The 19736-nt window shown below is 37.0% G+C and overlaps 1 protein-coding gene across 1 annotated transcript in view; it reads left to right on the forward strand.

Moving 5' to 3' along the window:
* MRC1 (mannose receptor C-type 1) overlaps positions 1–19269 on the forward strand; it is a 97295-nt gene extending 78026 nt beyond the window's left edge. Inside the window, exons 24-30 of the mRNA XM_082649110.1 lie at positions 979–1211; positions 3418–3583; positions 4444–4593; positions 13086–13199; positions 13726–13890; positions 15304–15345; positions 16459–19269. Coding sequence (XP_082505236.1) covers positions 979–1211; positions 3418–3583; positions 4444–4593; positions 13086–13199; positions 13726–13890; positions 15304–15345; positions 16459–16709 — 1121 coding nt within the window. The 3' untranslated portion in view covers positions 16710–19269. The remainder of the gene's footprint in view (positions 1–978; positions 1212–3417; positions 3584–4443; positions 4594–13085; positions 13200–13725; positions 13891–15303; positions 15346–16458) is intronic.
* The last annotated feature ends 467 nt before the right edge of the window (positions 19270–19736 follow it).

A 19736-nucleotide genomic window follows, 5' to 3' on the forward strand; every position in this document is an offset into this window, starting at 1 on the left:
GAGTTCCACTGAAACTTTATTTATGGACACAAATTGGAATTTCATGTATTGTTTACATGTCACAAAATATTTTTCATTGTTTTTTTTTTTCCCCAACCATTTAAAAACTCACGGGCTACAAAAACAGACAACAGGCCAGATTTCACCCTCTGGCTGTCATCCGCTGACCTCTGTTCTGCCCTAAGGCATCAGCTAAGGCGCCCAGAAACAAGATTTTTTTGGGGTCTTGACAGTAAGTGGCCCAAAGTATGGGTGGGTCTAGAGTCGTTATTAGAAACGCATGCTGAGAGATTGAGGAGGAAAGATCAGAAAGCCAGAGTGACACCAGCTTGCGAAGGCTTCAGTTTGGATAAGATATGGGGCTCACATGGGAAATCATCATAAGATTAAAGCTTGATCCTGAGATCAAGGTTAAATGAAGTGGAAACTGTTATATGGCTTCATTCCAGACCATAAACCAGTTTCTTGAAGGTACAGGATTCACAGGGGAAGTCAAATAGATACAAATAGATGCAAATTCATGGGTGGAATGGAACAGAGTCGGGTGGGGGAAGGGAAGGAGAGGAAGACTGTTCTTGACCTTAAAATTTGACCAAGATGGAAAAAAAAAAAAGATTCGTGTTGACAGGATGATAGATGTTCTTTAATTTATGAGATTAAACTGTGGCGTGTCTTTCATCCAGATACTAGATCTCATAGTATTTGCAAGTCTTTTTGGTTTTATAGGTTAGAAACTTGATCGTGTATTTACCTTAATATTCTAAATAGCATTTGGAAATGACTTAATTCAGTCAGGCATACTGGTTAAAAAATAGAACTTTGTGTTCCGATGTGAAATGGCTCATGAAAATATGTTTAACCCCTGACAGTTTGAATTGTGCTGTTCAGATTCTTTTTAGGATGTGTGAGGTACAGAAGTCATGTACAGATGGCGCTCAGGTAATGTTTAATATTAATGGAAATAATTTTTTATTCCAGACCCTTCCTTGCCTAGTTCTCCAACAACAATTCCAACAGATGGCTTTATTAAATATGGCGAAAGTAGCTACTCACTCATGAAATTAAAGCTGCAGTGGCATGAAGCAGATGACTATTGCAAGCTTCACACTTCCCTGATCGCTAGCATTCTAGATCCCTATAGTAATGCGTTTGCGTGGATGCAGATGCAGACGCTGAATGAACCTGTGTGGATCGCCCTGAACAGTAACTTGGTGAGATGCTGGAAACACGTGCGACTTGACATGATCGAAAAATTGTGATTGAATATGATTGTCTTCTGTTCATTCTGTTGAATACTTGTTGTGTGTAAAAACCTGCTGGGCTTTGGAAATGATACTGACATGTACAAGACCCAATCTCTCTAGGACCCAGTGCAAGGATCTAGCAAGTTCGTGATGTTATGTCAGAAATCAAACTAAGACTTACCTAACTGATAAGTATTATTTTTACTTTCCTTAGGTTTTTAATATACAGCGTTACTGTATATTTTGAGTATGAAAATTAAGTTCTGCATCTAAACAGTTTTATTTATTAACTTATTTCTTTCTAGTGTCATGATTACAACTATGCCATAGGGATTAAGAAAGGAATTAAGAAAGCGTCAGGGGCATAGTTCCTGGGCGATGAGGATATTCCTTATTTTTTGTGGAAAGTCATTCTAGAGTTGCTATCTGTTCTGAAGCTGGGCCGCTTCCATCCGTGTGTGACAGATTTCATTGCGGTCAATTCCCTGTATTCCATAACAGAGAAGGAAGGTTGGCAAAAGATGGTGTAGAGTGAGGGTTGAGACACAGAACTAAGAGTGGTGTGGGAGTTGCCAACATTTTCCTAAAATGAGTCTTCTCTGATGCCAGGGGATCCATCTATCCTCCATCCATCCATCCATTCATCTAACTAGTCAATCAGCAAACTTCCTAGTACAATAAATAGAGATGTCAACAAGTAATCAAGAGATAATACAGTGTCAAAGAGAGGTATATACAAAGTGCTGGGAGAGGAGAGAAAAGCGATCATTTGTGCAAGGGGAGAGGACCAACAGGGCTTCTCTGAGAAAGTCAAACTTTACAGATGTGGTCTGGGATGGTGGCTCATAAGGAAGGAGTACCAAGAAGAAATAAAAGGAGGTAAGGGGGTAGAGCTGGAAAGCAGACTGGTGCCAGACTTTGTAGAACTTCTTCCACCATGATGCAGAGCTCAACATTTACACTTCTTGCAATGCGTATTTCCCAAGTAGGTTAGTAAACATTTAAAAGTAAGTAGTTACACGATGATTTCTGTGTTTAAACTTAAGCACAGCATCTTTACTTCTATGTTGGATCTATTTTTAGTAACTAATTCTCTTGATAATTCATATATTTTCTTCTCACAAATATGGTCCCAATTCTCTTATGAGTTTAAAATAGGCTTTTATTTATTGTTAGAAAGATTAAATAGCTTTCCATTATCCCAACATTTATAGCTAAAACAATACTGTTCTATTTATTACATCTATGGAGTTAATGATTATGCCAGCATTATTTGATTAAATATGGTAGAATACTACAAAATTCTAACTCGAAATAATGCATGCTTTTGATTTTGTCATTAAATCTTTGGTAATTGCTTTGGTAAATTAAATAATGCAGTTAAAAAGGGGACAGCTGTTTGAATGGTTTAAAAATTCACTTATCTCTGATTAAAGTTATACAGCATCTGTTGTGAGGTTTTACCTGTAAAATTTCTTTTAGACCGTCAAAAGAACATTATTGATAAGTAGTCTTTTTGATGTTGTCAGTTAATTTGTATGTGACCATAAATTTGCCCCAATAACTTTAATAAGAAGTATGCAAATTGAATAAAACAATTATCTTTAAAAGATACCATCAGATTCATTTTGGTTGAAAGACCACCTAACTGGAAGGTAAGAGACCTAGGCTCCTCTCTTATCCAGCCACGTCACCTTGCATAAGTCATTTGTTGTTGGCCCTGTTTCAACAGCCAAACAGTAAGAAGATTAGAAAAGTGTTTCTCTCGGGTCCATGAGTGCAAGGAAAATGACTTAGTTTTTATTATGATTTCAGTGATAATATAATACGTGTTTTATTTGTTCCAAAGGTAAAACCCCTCTTTTGCACTGAGGGCCTGCAAATAAAGAGAGTTTTCTAGAATAAGACATAGGTTTTTAAGTCTGTGTTTTGCAGAATAGCTTCCAACGATGTCTTCATGGGGAGCTTTAAGAAGTCGTTTTTTCTTAAAAAAGGCTGCATTTCCTGAATTTGATTTGGTAGAAAAAATTTATAATGTTCTTTTAATTCCCAAATGTTGAAGATTCTTTGTCAAATCACAGTCTTAACTATACTTTTTGCTCCTTGCTGGGTTCTTTTGGTATTTTCTAAACGAAGCCAGGCTCCATGTTAATAGTTGCTCTTGTTCTTGCAGACCAATAATGAATATGTTTGGACCGATAAATGGAGGGTGAGATACACTAACTGGGCCAGTGATGAGCCCAGACTGAAGTCAGCGTGTGTTTACATGGATCTTGACGGCTATTGGAAGACAGCACGTTGCAATGAAAGTTTTTATTTTCTCTGCAAAAGATCAGACGGTAATTGAATCCACAAAAACAATCAAGGGATTTGAAATTTTCTCAATAAGCTGATACAAACCACCGTTGATATTCTTAAACAGTCACATGTTTTGGGGTGGCTTAAGGATAATATAAAACATATTCCTTCACCTAACCAAAGACTGACCTGGCAATAAACAAATATAGAGAGATCAAAATAACAGAGAGAGAAATTTTTCTTCGTTGCTAGAATTTATTTCCTCTTTATACATTTCTGAATTTTTATTATTGGGATAGGCCTCTGAATCTATGATGTCAGCGTCCTCAGGAAATGATGATTACTTTTGATGTTGACGGCACAGCTATATCAAAATAATTTTATCAGAATATGCGTAGGTTCATCAGAGTCAGTGATAATACAGTGATACAGTCCTAGAATACAGTTATAGAGTCGGACAGTGGTAAAGTCCTAGAATTCTACCTATACCGTTTAGTTATAACATCAATGTCAGTCATAGCTAAGAAGGTTTTATAAGGGCTAGGATCCTAGAAAAAGAAAACTGTCTAGAAGGAAGACTGCCTTTGCAAATTATTTATGGTTGACCTTTTAGGGGAACTTATTAATGTCTTTGTAGGTTATCTGTAGATCCTCATGCTTAATTATGAATGTGATTGACCGCCGTTATACCATAGTACCTTCTATGGAAATACATTTTGTATGAAAAAAAATGATAAAGTAAAAAGAATACTCAATAATAGAAATGGCATATCCAAATGATTACCATTAGAGCTTAAAAAAAATGATAGGCGATGAAAATTTCCTTAATGGCTTATATATTATTCTATGTACTAAAGAAACTTCAGGTCTTACTTTATTTGAAATGTCTTTTTATTAACAGAAATCCCTGCCACTGAACCTCCACAGCTGCCTGGTAGATGCCCTGAGTCAGAGCACACAGCGTGGATTCCTTTCCATGGTCACTGCTACTATATCGAGTCTTCATATACAAGGAACTGGGGCCAAGCTTCTCTGGAATGTCTTCGAATGGGTAAGTACCACATTTACCGTCAGAAAATCCCACAATCATCTATGTAGAGTACCAGGATGCTAGTAACGCTGTATATTAAAAACCTAAGGAAAGTAAAATTACTTGTTTCTTTGTCTTAATAATTTATATTGTAACAGAAAGGTCGACATCATGCCCCCCAAATATAATTTCTAACGTTGTAGCCTCGAAAGGTGAAAGAATTCTAGCAGAAAGCAGTGACTCGCTGAACAAGTCTTTCTGCCCCAATATTCTAAATTGTTAGGATTATTATTCAGAGTGTCACGTTCATCTTTTATCACTGATCGGCTCAGGCTTCACAAGTGCCCAGGAACCATTTTGCTTTCCCATGAATAGAAAAGCATTTAGATCTGATTATCTGGGTGAATAAATACGAAACAAAACTCAAGTGACATGACATAGATGAACAATTTCCCTCCTGAAATAAAAATGTCAAATAAAGTGAACTTTTTGGGGTGCATTTAAAAATCTACTTAATTAAATCCCACTGAATACTTGACTGAATTACTTTGTGGCTAAATTTTGATTATGCCCTAAGTCAGGGCTCTTCATTCAACAGTGGCGAGCAAGGGTTACATGCTCATTTCCTTCAGGTTCATTCAAAAGTCAGTCTGGAGTTTTCACTTCTTTTTACTTTTATGTTTAGTTTTTTTCTTTAGTTTTATTGAGGTATAGTTGACATAAAATTGTAATACATTTAAAGTGTAAGAGATGATGATTTGATACACATATTTGTTGGGAAAGGATTCCTAACCGTCAAGTTAACATGACCATCACATCACATATTTACCTTTTTGTGTGTGTGTGTGGTGGGAACACTTAAGTTCTAATCTCTTAGCAAATTTCAGTGATACCATGCAGTATTATCAACTGTAGTCACTATATTATACATTAGATCCTAAGACCTTATTTATCATATAACTGAAAGTTTGTACCCTTTTACTAGCATCTCTCTATGTCTCCCACCCCCCAACCCCCTGACAACCACTGTTGTACCCTCTGTTTCTGTGAGTTTGACTTTTAAATTCCACCTATAAGTAATATCATGTAGTACTTGTCTGTCTCTGTCTGGCTTATTTCCTTAGAATAATGCCCTCCAGGTTAATCAATGCTGTTGCAAACGGCAGAATTTCCCTCTTTTTAAAGGCTGAATAATATTCCATTGTATATACATACTTCATTTTCTTCATCATTCATCTGTTGATGGACACTTAGGTTGTTTCCATGTTTTGGCTATAATAAATAATGCTGCAATGAACATGGAGTGCAGCTATCTTTTCGAGATAGTGGTTTCATTTCCTTTGGATATATACCAAGAAGTGGGATTGCTGGATCATATGGTAGTCCTATTTTTAATTTTTTGAGGAACCTCCACACTGTTTTCCAAAAGGACTGTACCAATTTACATTCACACTAGCAGGGTTCCCTTTTCTCTTCCTCCTCTGCATCATTTGTTATCTCTTATCTTTTTAATAATAGCTAGCCTAAACAAGTGTGAGGTGATATCTCATTGCGGTTTTGATTTGCATTTCCCTGATGATTAGTGATGTTGAGCACCTTTTCCTGTACTTCTTAGCCATTTGTAAGTCTCCTTTGGAAAAAAAAATCTGTTCAGGTCCTTTACTCATTTTTTGAATTGGGTTATTTTTTTGCTATTGAGTTGTATAAGTTCCTTGTATATTTTAGATATTAAACCTCTATTAAGACATGTGGTTTACAGAAAATTTCTCCCATTCAGGAGGTTGCATTTTCATTTTGCTGATGGTTTCCTTTGCTATGCAGAACCTCTTTAGGTTGATGTAGTCCCATTTGTTTATTTTTGCTTTTTTTCCCTTTGCTGTTAGTGTCAAATACAAAAAGATTAATGTCGAGGAGTTTATTGCCTGTATTTTCTTTTAGGATTTTTATGATTTCAGGTTTTACATTCAAGTCTTTAATCATTTTGAGTTGATTTTTCTGTATAGTGTTAGAGAGTGGACCAGTTGTATTCTATTGAATGTGGGTGTCTAGTTTTCTCAACACCATTTGCATGGAATAATTTTTTTTAATCCCTTCATTTTAAGCCTATGTATGTCCTAAAGTTGGAATGAGTTTCTTGTAGCATATAGTTGTCTTGTGTTTTTTTGATTTTTTTTTTAATCTATTAAGCCACTCTATGTTTTTCGATTGGAGAATTTAGTCCATTTATATTTATAGTAATTATTGGTAGGTATGCACTTAATATTGCCATTTTGTTAATTGTTTTCTGTCTGTCCTGACTTTCTTTTGTTCCTTTCTTCCTCTCTGCTCACTTCCTTTGTGATTTGATGATTTCTCAGTAGTATTACTTAGATTCTTTTCCTTTTATTTTGTGTATCTACTATAGGTTTTATTGTGTGGTTGTTGTGAAGATTACATGAAACATCTTAGAGTTATAACAGTGTATTTAAAGCTGATAACAACTTAACTTTGAATGTATGCAAACAGTCTGTATTTTTACATTCCCCCGACCTTTTATATTTTTGATGTCACAATTTACATCTTTTTATATTGTGTATACATTAACAAATTATTGTATTTACAGTTATTATTTTTTTTAAGATGTTGGGGGTAGAAGTTTATTAATTAATTTTTGCTGTGTTGGGTCTTTGTTTCTGTGCGAGGGCTTTCTCTAGTTGTGGCGAGTGGGGGCCACTCTTCATCGCGGTGCGTGGACCTCTCACTATTGCGGCCTCTCTTGTTGTGGAGCACAGGCTCCAGACACGCAGGCTCAGTAGTTGTGGCTCACGGGCCTAGTTGCTCCGCGGCATGTGGGATCCTCTCAGACCAGGGCTCGAACCCGTGTCCCCTGCATTAGCAGGCAGATTCTCAGCCACTGCGCCACCAGGGAAGCCCTATAGTTATTTTTAATACTTTTGTCTTTTAACCTTTATACAACAGTTATAGGTGATTTACTTACCACCATTATAGTATCAGAATATTCTGGATTTTCCTATACATTTACCTTTACCATTGAGTTTTATATTTTCAAACATTTTCATATTACTAATTAGTGTCCTTTCATTTTAGCTTGAAGAATTCCCCTTGACATTTCTTATAAGTCTGGTCTATTGGTGATGAACTCTTTCAGCTTTTGTTTGTCTTGAAAACTCTTTATCCCTCATTTAATTCTGAATGACAGCTTTGCTAGGTAGAGTATTCTTGGCTGGAAGCTTTTATCTCTAAGCACTTTAAATACATCTTCTCACTCCCTTCCAGCCTGCAAAGTTTCTCCTGAAAAATTTGTTTTGTCTTACAAGGGTTCCCTTTTATGTAACAAGTTGCTTTTCTTTTGCTGTTTTTAAGAATCTCTTTTTGTCTTTAATTTTTGACAATTTAATATAATGTGTCTCAGTGTTTGTCTCTTTATATTCATTATATTTGGCACTCCTTATGTATGCTTCCTGGATCTAGATGTCTGTTTCTTTCCCCAAGGTTAGGGAAATTATCAGCCATTAGTTCTTTGAATAAGCTTTCTGCCCCCATCTCTCTCTTCTCCTTGAATTCCTGTAATGTGTAGATTGATCCTCTTGCTGTTGTCTCATAAGTCCTTTAAGCTAGCTTGACTCTTTTTGATTCTTTTTTTCTTTTTGCTTCGGGATATATTTGACTGCCCTTTCTTTGAGTTTACTGTTTCTTTCTTCCAGTTTTCTAGTCTGCTGTTGAACACCTCTACTGAACTTTTCATTTAAGTTATTGTGTTCTTCAGCTTTGTGATTTCTCTTTGGTACTTTTTAATATTTTCTCTCTCTTTGTTGAAATTCTTACTTTGCTCATGCATTACTTTCCTGACCTCACTGAGTATCTTTATAGCTGTTATTCTGAACTCTCTATTGGGTAAATTACTTGTCTCTGTTTTATTAATATCAGTTTGGAGATGTATCTTGTTCTTTTGCTTGGAAGATATTTTGCTTTTGCTTTATTTTCCTTGACTCTCTGTGTTGGCTTCTGCACATTAGATAAAAGAGGCACCTCTCCCAGTCTTGAGTGGTCTTGTGTGGGAGATGAACCTCATCAGTCAATCCAGCCCAAGTTCCTGTTTGTCACTCAAAACTTTGTGGTTATACCAGCTGTTGTCTTTGTTTTTAGTGGCTCCCAGTGGTTGAGGGTGTGCCAATACCTGATGATATCCCAAAGGAGAGGATCACAGTTAGCACATAAAAGCAGACTGATTAGAAACTGGACCCTCGGGCACCTGGGAAAGTATATAAGCCAGGTGTGTGTCTAAGCTCCTTCCAGAGACCTGTTGGTGACCTGATTTTATCATTGCAGCAAGTCGGAGAAAGAAGGTGGCAGAAGGGCCCACCAGCTCCCCCAGGAGGATCACAGTTAGCCCCTTGCTGCGTGCACATTAGCAGCTGGACCCCCCAGGCAGCAGGCTATAAAGTATGCAGGCAGTCCCCTTCTAGGGAAAGACTGAGGGACGGGCGTTTTATCTGTTCCCTCTTAGCTGAGCCCTGGGAGAATAGCCATGGCAGGTGTTCGTAGCCCATTAACAACGGCTGCTTTATTTTCTGTGGTCCTACGGGTCTCGTGGCTGCAAACCCCATTAGCTTCCAGAGTTAGGCATTTGGGGGGCCTATTCCTTCAAATAGAGGAACAAGAGCCTAAAAATTTGGGGTGCTAGATGTATGGTTGAAATCCTTCTCTATTCAGGGAGAAACTGGCCATTAGGGGCTCCCTCCTGATGATACGGCACTGTGCCATGGGTGGGGTTTATGAAGAGAGTGTGTCTCAGCCTTTCCTACTCATTTAGATGTTTGTGTTTTCTCAGTTGCCCTATATGTAGGAGTCACTGAGTTTCTGGATTTTACTGATAGAATTGCTCTATGTGTAGGTGTTCACTGGTGTGTATGTGGGAGAAGGGAATTTCAGGAGACTTATATGTTGCCACAGGGAGTTTAAAAACTCCCTATGAGTTTTTCCTTTAAATTTGAAGTCAGGAGAAGTCTACTTTGTCAGTTTTTGCTTCATGTATTTCGAGGCCTTATTGTTCGGTGCGTATATGTCTATATTTGTCATATCTTCTTGATGAATTAAAACTTTAATCATTATAAAACATCCTTATTTGTCTCTAGTAACAATTTTTGTCTAAAAGTCTTTTGTCTAGTATCAGTATAGCCACTCCAGCTCTTCTTTATTTACTATTTGCATGGACTATCTTTTTCCATGCTTTTACTTTTAACATGTTTATGTTTTTGGATCTCAAATGTGTGTTTTGTAGATAAAATATAGTTGTATTATTTTAAAATTTATTTTTATTTTTTATTCATTTTGCCAATCTCTGTCTTTTGATTGGAGTACTTCTTGGACATGATGAATCACTTCTCTCTTATTACTTTTGAGATTCTCTATCTTTGGATAGTTTGATTATGATGTGGAGCTTCTCGAGATTATCTTACTTGGATGTTGTTGAGCTTCCCGCATGTTTACATTAATGTTTTTCATCAACATTGGGAAGCTATTGGCCATTATTTCTTCAAGTATTCTTTCTGCCTCTTTATCTCATTCCTCTCCTAGGACTCCCATTATGTGTATCTTGATTTGACTGGTGATGTTCCAAATATCTTTGAGACTCTGTAAATTTTTCTTCTTTTTTTCCCTCATTATTCAGACTGGATAATCTCAAGTTTGTTGATTATTTCTTTTGCTTAGTCAAACTCACTGTTAGGCCTCTCCAGTGAAGTTTTCCTTTCAATTATTATACTTTGTAACTCCAGAATTTTATTTCATAAAAAACAATTTCTACCTTTTTATTAATAGTCTCTATTTGGTGAGCAACTGTCTCATACTTTCTTTTAGTTCTTTAGACATTTTTTCCTCTAGTTCTTTAAACATCTTTAAAATAGCTGATTTAAAAAGTCTTTGTCCAGTAAGTCAGAGGTGTGGCTGTTTCAGGAGCAGTTTGTATTGACTGCTGCTTTTGCTGGTATGGGTCATATTTCCGTGTTTCTTTACATTTCTTATAATTTTTTGTTGAAAAATGAATATTTAACTCTGGAAATAAGTTTCTTTCCACTCCACCAGGTTTGTTTTTGTTGCTGTTTGTTGTTATTTGCTTGTTTAGTAACTTTCCCTCATGAATTCTGTAAAGTTTTGTATTCTTTTTCAAGTGTGGTTACTGAAGTCTCTTGCCTGCTTAGTTTAGTGGTCAGCTAATGATTGGGAACGTATTTCCTTAGTGCCTAGAACCAGAAAGTTCCCCACGTTTTACTGAAGGGCTCGGTCTGAAGACATGCCTTCAACACTCATATAGGCAGTTAAAAACTCTGCCTTAGCCTTCACTTCCTGCTTGTGCAGACCCTCAGGGTCAGCCAGAGGTGAGAGCGTAGGGACTTTTCAGATCTTTCATGGGCATGCACATAGTCCTGGGCGTGTACACACCCCAATGTGTGTCTGTGGCCTTCTAGGCTCCCAGGAATAGGTCAATGCTTCTTAAAGCTCCCTATGGACATTTTACTCCATAGTTTTTCCTTTTAGTTTTTTGGTTACCTTGTTGTTAACCTAAAATTGTTTCCCACACTGCTTCAGGCAGCTGTGATATTAGGTACTTGCCACGGTTAGTTTTTGACAAATACCCCCAAGGAAAAGGCTGTTTACATTGGATGAGCTCTGAGTCAGGTCAAATCAAGGCAAGTGAGGTTTTCCAGGGAAATGTCAGAGAGATCAAATAATGGAAATTCTTTGAGAATGTGACTTATAAAGAACCCCAATCCCATTCTGACTTTCCCAGTGTCTTCCTGGCTTCTGGTTTTCACTGTGATTTTGAGGCCGTTGGTTTTTAACGCAGTCACAGAGCTAGGGATAAAGCTATGGGATTAGGACAAGTTAAAACACCATATAGCTTACTTTTCTTACTGAGAGTCAAGCATTTTCTTGAATAAATGCTTCCTGGATTGTTACAAGCTGCTGGTTAACTTTCAGGGTTCTGAAAAAGTTGATTTTGAAAAACTTGTTAGTGTTCTTATTGCTTTTGTAGAGGAGAGGAATTTCAGGGGTACTTACTCTGCCAGTCCTTATGATGTCACTTGAAACCTGCTTTCTCTTAATTAAAAAAATGTTTTTCTTTCATGTTGCTGAGTATTTTTTTAAAAAAATCTTGCAGTGAATGTGTAGAAACTTCGTTTTCAACTTTAGATAACTATATTTTCCTGTTAATGAATGATTCACATTCATCAAAATATGTCACAAATACATTGAAATGGCTATTGTCTATGAAATATGTTTAATAGTGGATTATGAAATTATGCAATGAAAACAGTCATCAAGAGAATAATCCAGGACCCAGTAACATGGGGTGCAAGCATATGGTTAAGTATAGGTCCTCAAGGTCCAGATGCCTGGATCATGCCATGACTTTGCCCTCCTCTATCATTAGGATCTTGGTAAATTACTTACCCTCTGGACTTTAGGTTCCTTATCTGTAAAATGGAGTAACAGTAGTACTAACTTAATAAATTGTTGTAAAATTTTAGTGACATCGTGCTTATAAAGCCCAAAGCAAAATGTCTGGCATAAACTGCTTAAATTATATTTTAAGTTGTTATTATTTAAAATTCTGTAATTTAACTATAAAATACAGTGCTGGCTCTGAATCAATCTTTGACTGGGTTGTCAATGCCATAGTCATGTAAGCAGTCTTTCTGTTTCCTCTCTCCTTTTTGTGCAGCTGGATTAATACTCCCAGAGTGCATTGCATCATTCTGCTGCCTGAAAAAAACTGTTTTTTAATCACCACATTACCCTAAATACCAGTCTCCTACCATCTGCAGTGAGACCTAACCCAAGTCTTTTTTCACCCATTGACCAGATTCATCCAGCCAAACTGAACTATCTATTAACACTATTCATTTACCCCAATAATTGCCTTATCTGTCTATCTGTCTATCTACCTACCTACCTACCTATCTATTTCAAATCCTGTTACTAAAAACTAAATATGGAGAATTCCATGCATCTGTGAGCTATCTCTGTTCATGAAGAAGCTCTATGCTTCCCTTTCTCTTCATCTTTTCTCTTATTCTTCCTCTTCCTGGAATTATTTTCTATCCTTTCTACTTGAAATATTATGCTCCCTAGTATCTTAAATTCTGTCTCCTCCATGCTCCCTTTTAGTTTCTTCCCCTAAAACAAATATTCTCCTAATACATTTCTTTGTACTCTCAACTCATTACTACCCACTGAACCATAACCTTCTTAAACATTCCGTGTCTTATTCATCATTGTATATCCTGCAGTGAGTCGTTAAGTGCTTACACAAATGATGCTTAAAAAAATAATATTTTCAGAATGGAAACAAATTCTTAGAAGCCAAATGGCCACTCTTTGCAATTCTTCTCCTTAAGTGGAAATAGTGGGATGATTTTTATTGCTCTTAATATCAATACTATCATGATAAAAATATTTTCAACTACTTAAATATACTGCCATCATATTTGCCCTTTTGTACTCTGCAGGTTCCTCTCTGGTTACCATTGAAAGTGCTGCTGAATCGAGTTTCCTGTCATATCGAGTTGAGCCGCTTCAAAGCAAAGCCAACTTTTGGATAGGATTGTATAGAAACGTTGAAGGTAATCTTTGCACCATGATTACTGAATCACAAACATTTCAAAATGTTGTAGGTAAAACAAGTTTTCAGTCCTAGAAAGTCTTGCCTTAAGTAATGATTAATTTGTGAAGAGTTTGGAAATTCAAACTCATATTTTCATTTGAGGTAAGAAGTGAAAATTTAAATGACTCACATATTAGGCTATCTTGAAAGTTGCTAATTAAAGAATATCTACTGTAGCTAAGTTAAAGAAGTTTTAAAAAATATTTTCTATCTCTTGCCAGGAAAAAAACAATTAGGGGAGGATAAGTTTACATATTTATACTAATTAGGAATAAATTTTCAACTAAAACTACATGAGAAACACATTCTTAGTTTCCCTGTAACAACTAGTTACTATTATCTTGCCTGTGAAAAGTTTGGTTGTAAAACAGCTGTTGATTGCAGTATAAAATAACATGCTTAGAAATTTTACATGAATAAGTTGAATTTATTTTAAGGCAAGTTATTTTTAACTTCTATTTTTATTGGCTTTCTCTGATAATCAGGAATGTGGCTATGGATAAACAACAACCCACTCTCCTTTGTCAACTGGAAGACAGGAGATCCCTCTGGAGAAAGAAATGATTGTGTCGCTTTATATGCATCTTCTGGATTTTGGAGTAATATTCACTGTTCTTCCTACAAAGGATACATTTGTAAAAGACCAAAATGTAAGTTAGAATTTGTCCTATGGTATGTGTGTTTCCAGGCTCCCATCTCTTTCACATATTGATATCAGGTGTGTAATTATCAATATAATGCGATTACAGGTTCCTTGAAACCTCTCCCTGGTTTTTTTTTTTTTTTTTTTTTTTTTTTTTTTTTTTTGTGGTACACGGACCTCTCACTGTTGTGGCCTCTCCCGTTGCGGAGCACAGGCTCCAGACGCGCAGGCTCAGCGGCCGTGGCTCACAGGCCCAGCCGCTCGGCGGCATGTGGGATCTTCCCGGACCGGGGCACGAACCTGTGTCCCCTGCATTGGCAGGTGGACTCTCAACCACTGCGCCACCAGGGAAGTCCATCTCTCTCTTTATAAGTGAGAAATCCAATCTGCCGTGGTGATCAGTTGCTGTCTGCAGTTTTGAGTGAGCACAAAACACTCTCTTTCTGCTTAACTGACATAATGATTTTGGTATATCAATACATTTATAATGGGATATCCATGCATATGGATTTGAGAAGTTGTGAGCAGTTTGGAGAGCCAGGCCTATGGCGTGCGAGAAGAAGGGGTGAAATACTTACCCTGGCCAAACCAAAGTGGACGGTGAGGAGGAATGAGAATTTATTAGGGAATAAATCATGTAACACCAATTAAGTTTCCTTTGGAGATTGAATGACAGACCATGTCAGGACAGGGGCTGGGGGAATTAATAATATTATATGCCCATGCTGTGATACTCTCTGGACTTCCATAATGTTTTATGCTATTCTACTTCATGTAATATCTTTCCCAAGAGACAAAATTATAAATTAGATAAGAGATTTAAATAAATGAGTTGGATAAATTAACACTCCATCCCCAGTAGATTTTTATTTTATTTTAGAATTGCGTAGTTCTTCATTCTTTGAAAGCTCTGTTCTAAGATACCACACCCTTTGGTGCAATGTTGGAATCTTATTTTAGTTTTCATTCAAATGCCTTGTAGTACCTTATGCTTCAGTGAGCCATTTTCAAAACTGCTAGCCTAGGATACATTATTTATGGGTAGATTGGGTATATTTTGAGGGTGAGTATCAGTGGCTCAAATGCAACCGGGGAGATCATATTTTCAGATCTTCCAATGTATTCAAACTCATCATGCAGCTATAGGATGCTGTTATAGGATGGATAGATAGAGCAATCTGTATAAATATGCAGATTTTATCTATCAATCAATCATCCATCTATCTATCTACCTATCTATCATCTATTTATTGTCTGTCTATATCATATATCACCATCAATCCAACATGAATGGTTTGATGTATTTGTAAACCAAATAATGCTCACTATCTACACGCAACTATTATGGGTTTTTAATAAGTATTTAATTATTTTCTTATTTTACAAACAGTATTTAATTATTTTCTTATTTTACAAACAGTTGTTGATGCTGAACCTACTCATACATTAATTACGACAAAAGGTAAGACCATTTTGAAATTTTAATTTCCATATTAGTAATATATCAATCAAATTTGTTTGTTTTAAAAACCACAGTAATCCCTTCCTATCCGCCCTGCCCTCTCAGTCGCATTTCTTGAGCTATACTAGCCTTTGTCATTATGACATCGACCTTCCTTAAGTGATGCCCGAGGAGAGCAGGCCTTGGCGTCAGTGGGTGTTTTTATCATAGATCTTACTGAGGACATTGATTGCTCTGTTACCAAGGGTTGCCCTATGAGAGCCCACCGAGGAAATTTCTCTTAGAAATCCCTGTGATTTTTTTCCTTTCTTTTTTTTTTTAAGCAATGTGTTAAGTTTTAATTTTATGGACAGCTTGAATAAGGAACTGATCCTCTTTCACTCATGTTGTTTGCTGCCAAAAACACTCAAAGTGAGATTTATAGCTTGCCTAAAGCCCCCTTATTAACTTTGTAAGTGCTGTCTGTGAACTAATACTCGTGTGTTCAGATTTCCATCACTCACATTCTTTTTTCCCCGAATTATTTTGAAACAGGTGTAAATATTTTAAAATGATAAAATGTTGCACCGTGGCCGTAACTTTTGCAGTTTGAGGCGCAACTGTAAAACTCGCACAACTTTCTTGCTGTTTCACAATTTCGTAGATGGAAGATTCATTCCCACTGTAGATCTCAGCAACCTCAGCAAACTGTTTTTCTTTCCTTATTAAGTTGAGAACTTTTACCTTTTCACTTAAAGGAAGCACTTTATGGCTTCTCTTAGGCATATTGGAGTTGCCAGCATCACTACTCTTGGGCTTCGGGGCCATTATTAAATAAAATAAGGGTCACATGAACACACACACACAAAATAAATACAGTAAAATATTATACCAGTTCAGGGCTACGTAGATACATGAAATAGTCTTGCAACTGCATAATCATCTTAACATGTAAAATAATCTTCTGTATCACGTGGACTTCTGTTTTCATGTCCTGCATTCTGTTTGGCAAATGTCACTGGAAAGAAAACTTGTGAATTTTAATCTTCCTAAGAAGAAAGTTGTATTGTTTCCATAGCATTCTACTCTCTGCCTCCCCTTAACTCGTTTCCTAACATGTTTATTTACTTACAGCTGACCCAAGGAAGATGGGCCCTTCCAAACCATCTTCCAACGTGGCAGGAGTGGTAGTCACAGTGGTCCTCCTGATTATAACGGGTGCTGGCTTCGCTGCGTACTTCTTTTATAAGAAAAGACGTGTGCCTTTCCCTCGAGAGGACACTTTTGAGAACACTCTCTATTTTAATAGTGGATCGAGTCCAGGAACTAGTGATACAAAAGATCTCATGGGCAACATTGAACAGAATGAACACGCAGTCATCTAGAATCACGGTGTGATTTAGGTATATTTGAATTTCATAAGATTATAACTAAAATGGTAAAGTCTTTCATTCAATGTGATTATTTCCTTTCAAATTAGTGCTGTATTACACTGGTCTGTCCTTTTCCTTTGCCTCATGGAAAAAATAACTGTTTATTTTCTAGCCTGGCAAGATATTTTCACAAAAAAAGGATAACGACATTGACTACTATGTTTAAAAAGATCTTAGGTGAATATACAGCACTGGTGTGTAGCTAGTGTCAACTGCATACAGATTACAAGAACCCCAGAAACAACCAGCTAAGCTTCTTGAAATCGTTTAAGGAGCTCCCAAAGAACTGTTACCCATTGAATAGTTATTCGGTAATTAGATGAGCATTTTAAAAGCCAAGTACAAATAACCTCGGGTGACACAAAAATTTAGTCACTTTTTTTCTTATACCCATCTTGATTTTTACCCCAATGATTTAGAATTATATTTTTACATGTGCAGAAAGAATAGGGCAGCTGAGAATCTTGTTTGTCCCAAGCAGGATTTTCCAGGCTGAATATTGCAAATGTGTTCTTTGTCCTGTTTTATGTATATCAAGAATGCAAAGATGTGAAATAAAAATATAAATTTGCATAACTGGATGTATTTAGATAATGTGAAATAGACATCAAAAACAAGGTCTAGGGCTTCCCTGGTGGCGCAGTGGTTGAGAGTCCGCCTGCCGATGCAGGGGACACGGGTTCGTGCCCCGGTCCGGGAAGATCCCACATGCCGCCGAGCGGCTGGGCCCGTGAGCCGTGGCCGCTGAGCCTGCGCGTCCAGAGCCTGTGCTCCGCAACGGGAGAGGCCACAACAGTGAGAGGCCCGCGTACCGCAAAAAAAAAAAAAAACAAGGTCTATTTTTAATGGATTTGTATTTTGGTGATCTTGGTAAGTGTAAATTTTCTTTTAACTGAGATTTATTTATCCGTTTACTTTACACTTCACTGTACTCTGAAAATAAATGATATTATTAGTAGAGGAATTCTTTAAACTCTTCATCTGTTTGGAGAAAAAAAAAGATTGTTAAAACACTGTGCATAAAATGAATTTTTTACTGTAATGACTTGGCCAGTTTCCCTGGATCTTTCCCCTGTAACACTGACTTATTTCAGAATTCAACAATCAAAGGCGCTGTTATTGGGAATTAGGTCTTTAATATCATTTTCTCACTTTAACAATTCCTTTTTGCTTAAAAAGTTTTGCCTTAGATAAAGCTTTATGTACATTGTGAAATACATTGGAGGTGTCACATCTTGCATGGGTACCACGCTCCCAGCTCATTCTTGCCTTTTCCAAGGGGTTGCTCACGGGCAGAAATTCCTTACCTGAGGTCCCTAAACAGGACTCCTTAGATGGCATTAAGGGGTCTATGAAGGCCCCCCAAATTGTATGCAAAATGTCTCTATTTGTGTTTATGCCTTTTTTTTTCTGGGAAGAAAATAGCTAGATTTTCAAGAGAGTCTGTAATTCAAAAAGGACTAAGTAGTGTACTGTGTACACAGGAGGTAAGGTGAGGTTTGCAATACCCCACCTTAGATAGGTGACAGGTACAAAGAAACAGGATGAGAGAGGTGGGCAATTGTGGGAAAGCTTGCTGAGAACAAGCAACTCTCATGCTTCAGACAATAGAAAACCAATTGCTTTTATTTTCCTGGTAAGAACACAACATATTCCATTAGAGGAAGTTCCAGTGGAAACAATGGCTATGGTGTCAAAGGAGCATGTGGTTAATTATACTGAAAAAAATCTTCATATATACATATTTTTTTCTTTTAAGATACAAGAGAAAGATGTGAAAGAGGAGTGTATGAGTGGGCACGATTTACAAATTCTTTACACAAGTCATTTTCATCATAACTCAGAGCTGCGTTTTTGCAGAAAATATTTTGGACTTCAAACAACATATATCTCAGACTTAAATGTCTTATCCTTTCAAGAAACTGTATTCAGCAGGGTGCTGAGTTTTATGCTTCACACCCTCACATTATCCACTCAAACATACAATCAAATAGATAAGTCACCTGTATCTATATATGTACCCAAATTAAGTAGTAACATATTAATAAGCATTTTTTTTGGAGGGGGGGAAGTTTTATAAAGCAGAGAAGAGCAGTTTTTGTTTCGTTTGCTTTTTTGCATTTCTTTTTGGTTTTGGTTGTTGTAGTTGATTTGTTTTTGTTTCTGTTTAAATAAATTTATTTATTTTATTTGTTTATTTTTGGCTGCATTGGGTCTTCATTGCTGCACTCAGGCTTTCTCCAGTTGCGGCGAGCGGGGGCTACTCTTTCATTATGGTGCACGGGCTTCTCGTTGCAGTGGCTTCTCTTGTTGTGGAGCATGGGCTCTAGGTGCGCAGGCCTCAGTAGTTGTGGCACATGGGCTCAGTAGTTGTGGCTCACGAGCTTAGTTGCTTCGCAGCATGTGGGGTCTTCCTGGACCAGGGCTCGAACGTGTGTCCCCTGCATTGGCAGGCGGATTCTTCACCACTGCGCCACCAGGGAAGCCCCTGTTTTTGTTTTTTAACTGGAAATTCTTTCTGGGGATTAAATGTTTAAGTGCTCTCCTCAGTGGCTTTGCACTTGTTTTCGTCAGAATTCTGCAGCCAGAAGATTCTTAAGGATATTTTTTTCCCAGGTGAACTCAAAACAATGTGAATAGTCTGTAACTTGAACTCTAAAATTAAAGATGATATCTTGAGAGACTGGTAATATCTTGCTTCATCCATTTTCAGTGTTCACTCAGCCATCTGTTTGTACATTTACCCATTAGTTCAGGAAATATTCCATGAGCACCTAATACATATGCCAGGCATTGAGCTAGGTCCTGGAGATTCAAATATGGGTGAGAAGCATTGCTTGTCCACAAGAACTGCACAGTCTAGTGGACATCCAGACACAAAAGATCATTTTGGGGGAAATTTTTATTGATGTATACTTGATGTACACTATTATATAAATTATAGGTGTTCAATACAGTGATTCACAATTTTTAAAAATT

This window comes from Grampus griseus, assembly GCF_964374135.1.
Source record: "Grampus griseus genome assembly, chromosome: 2".
NCBI classification, from domain to species: domain Eukaryota; kingdom Metazoa; phylum Chordata; class Mammalia; order Artiodactyla; family Delphinidae; genus Grampus; species Grampus griseus.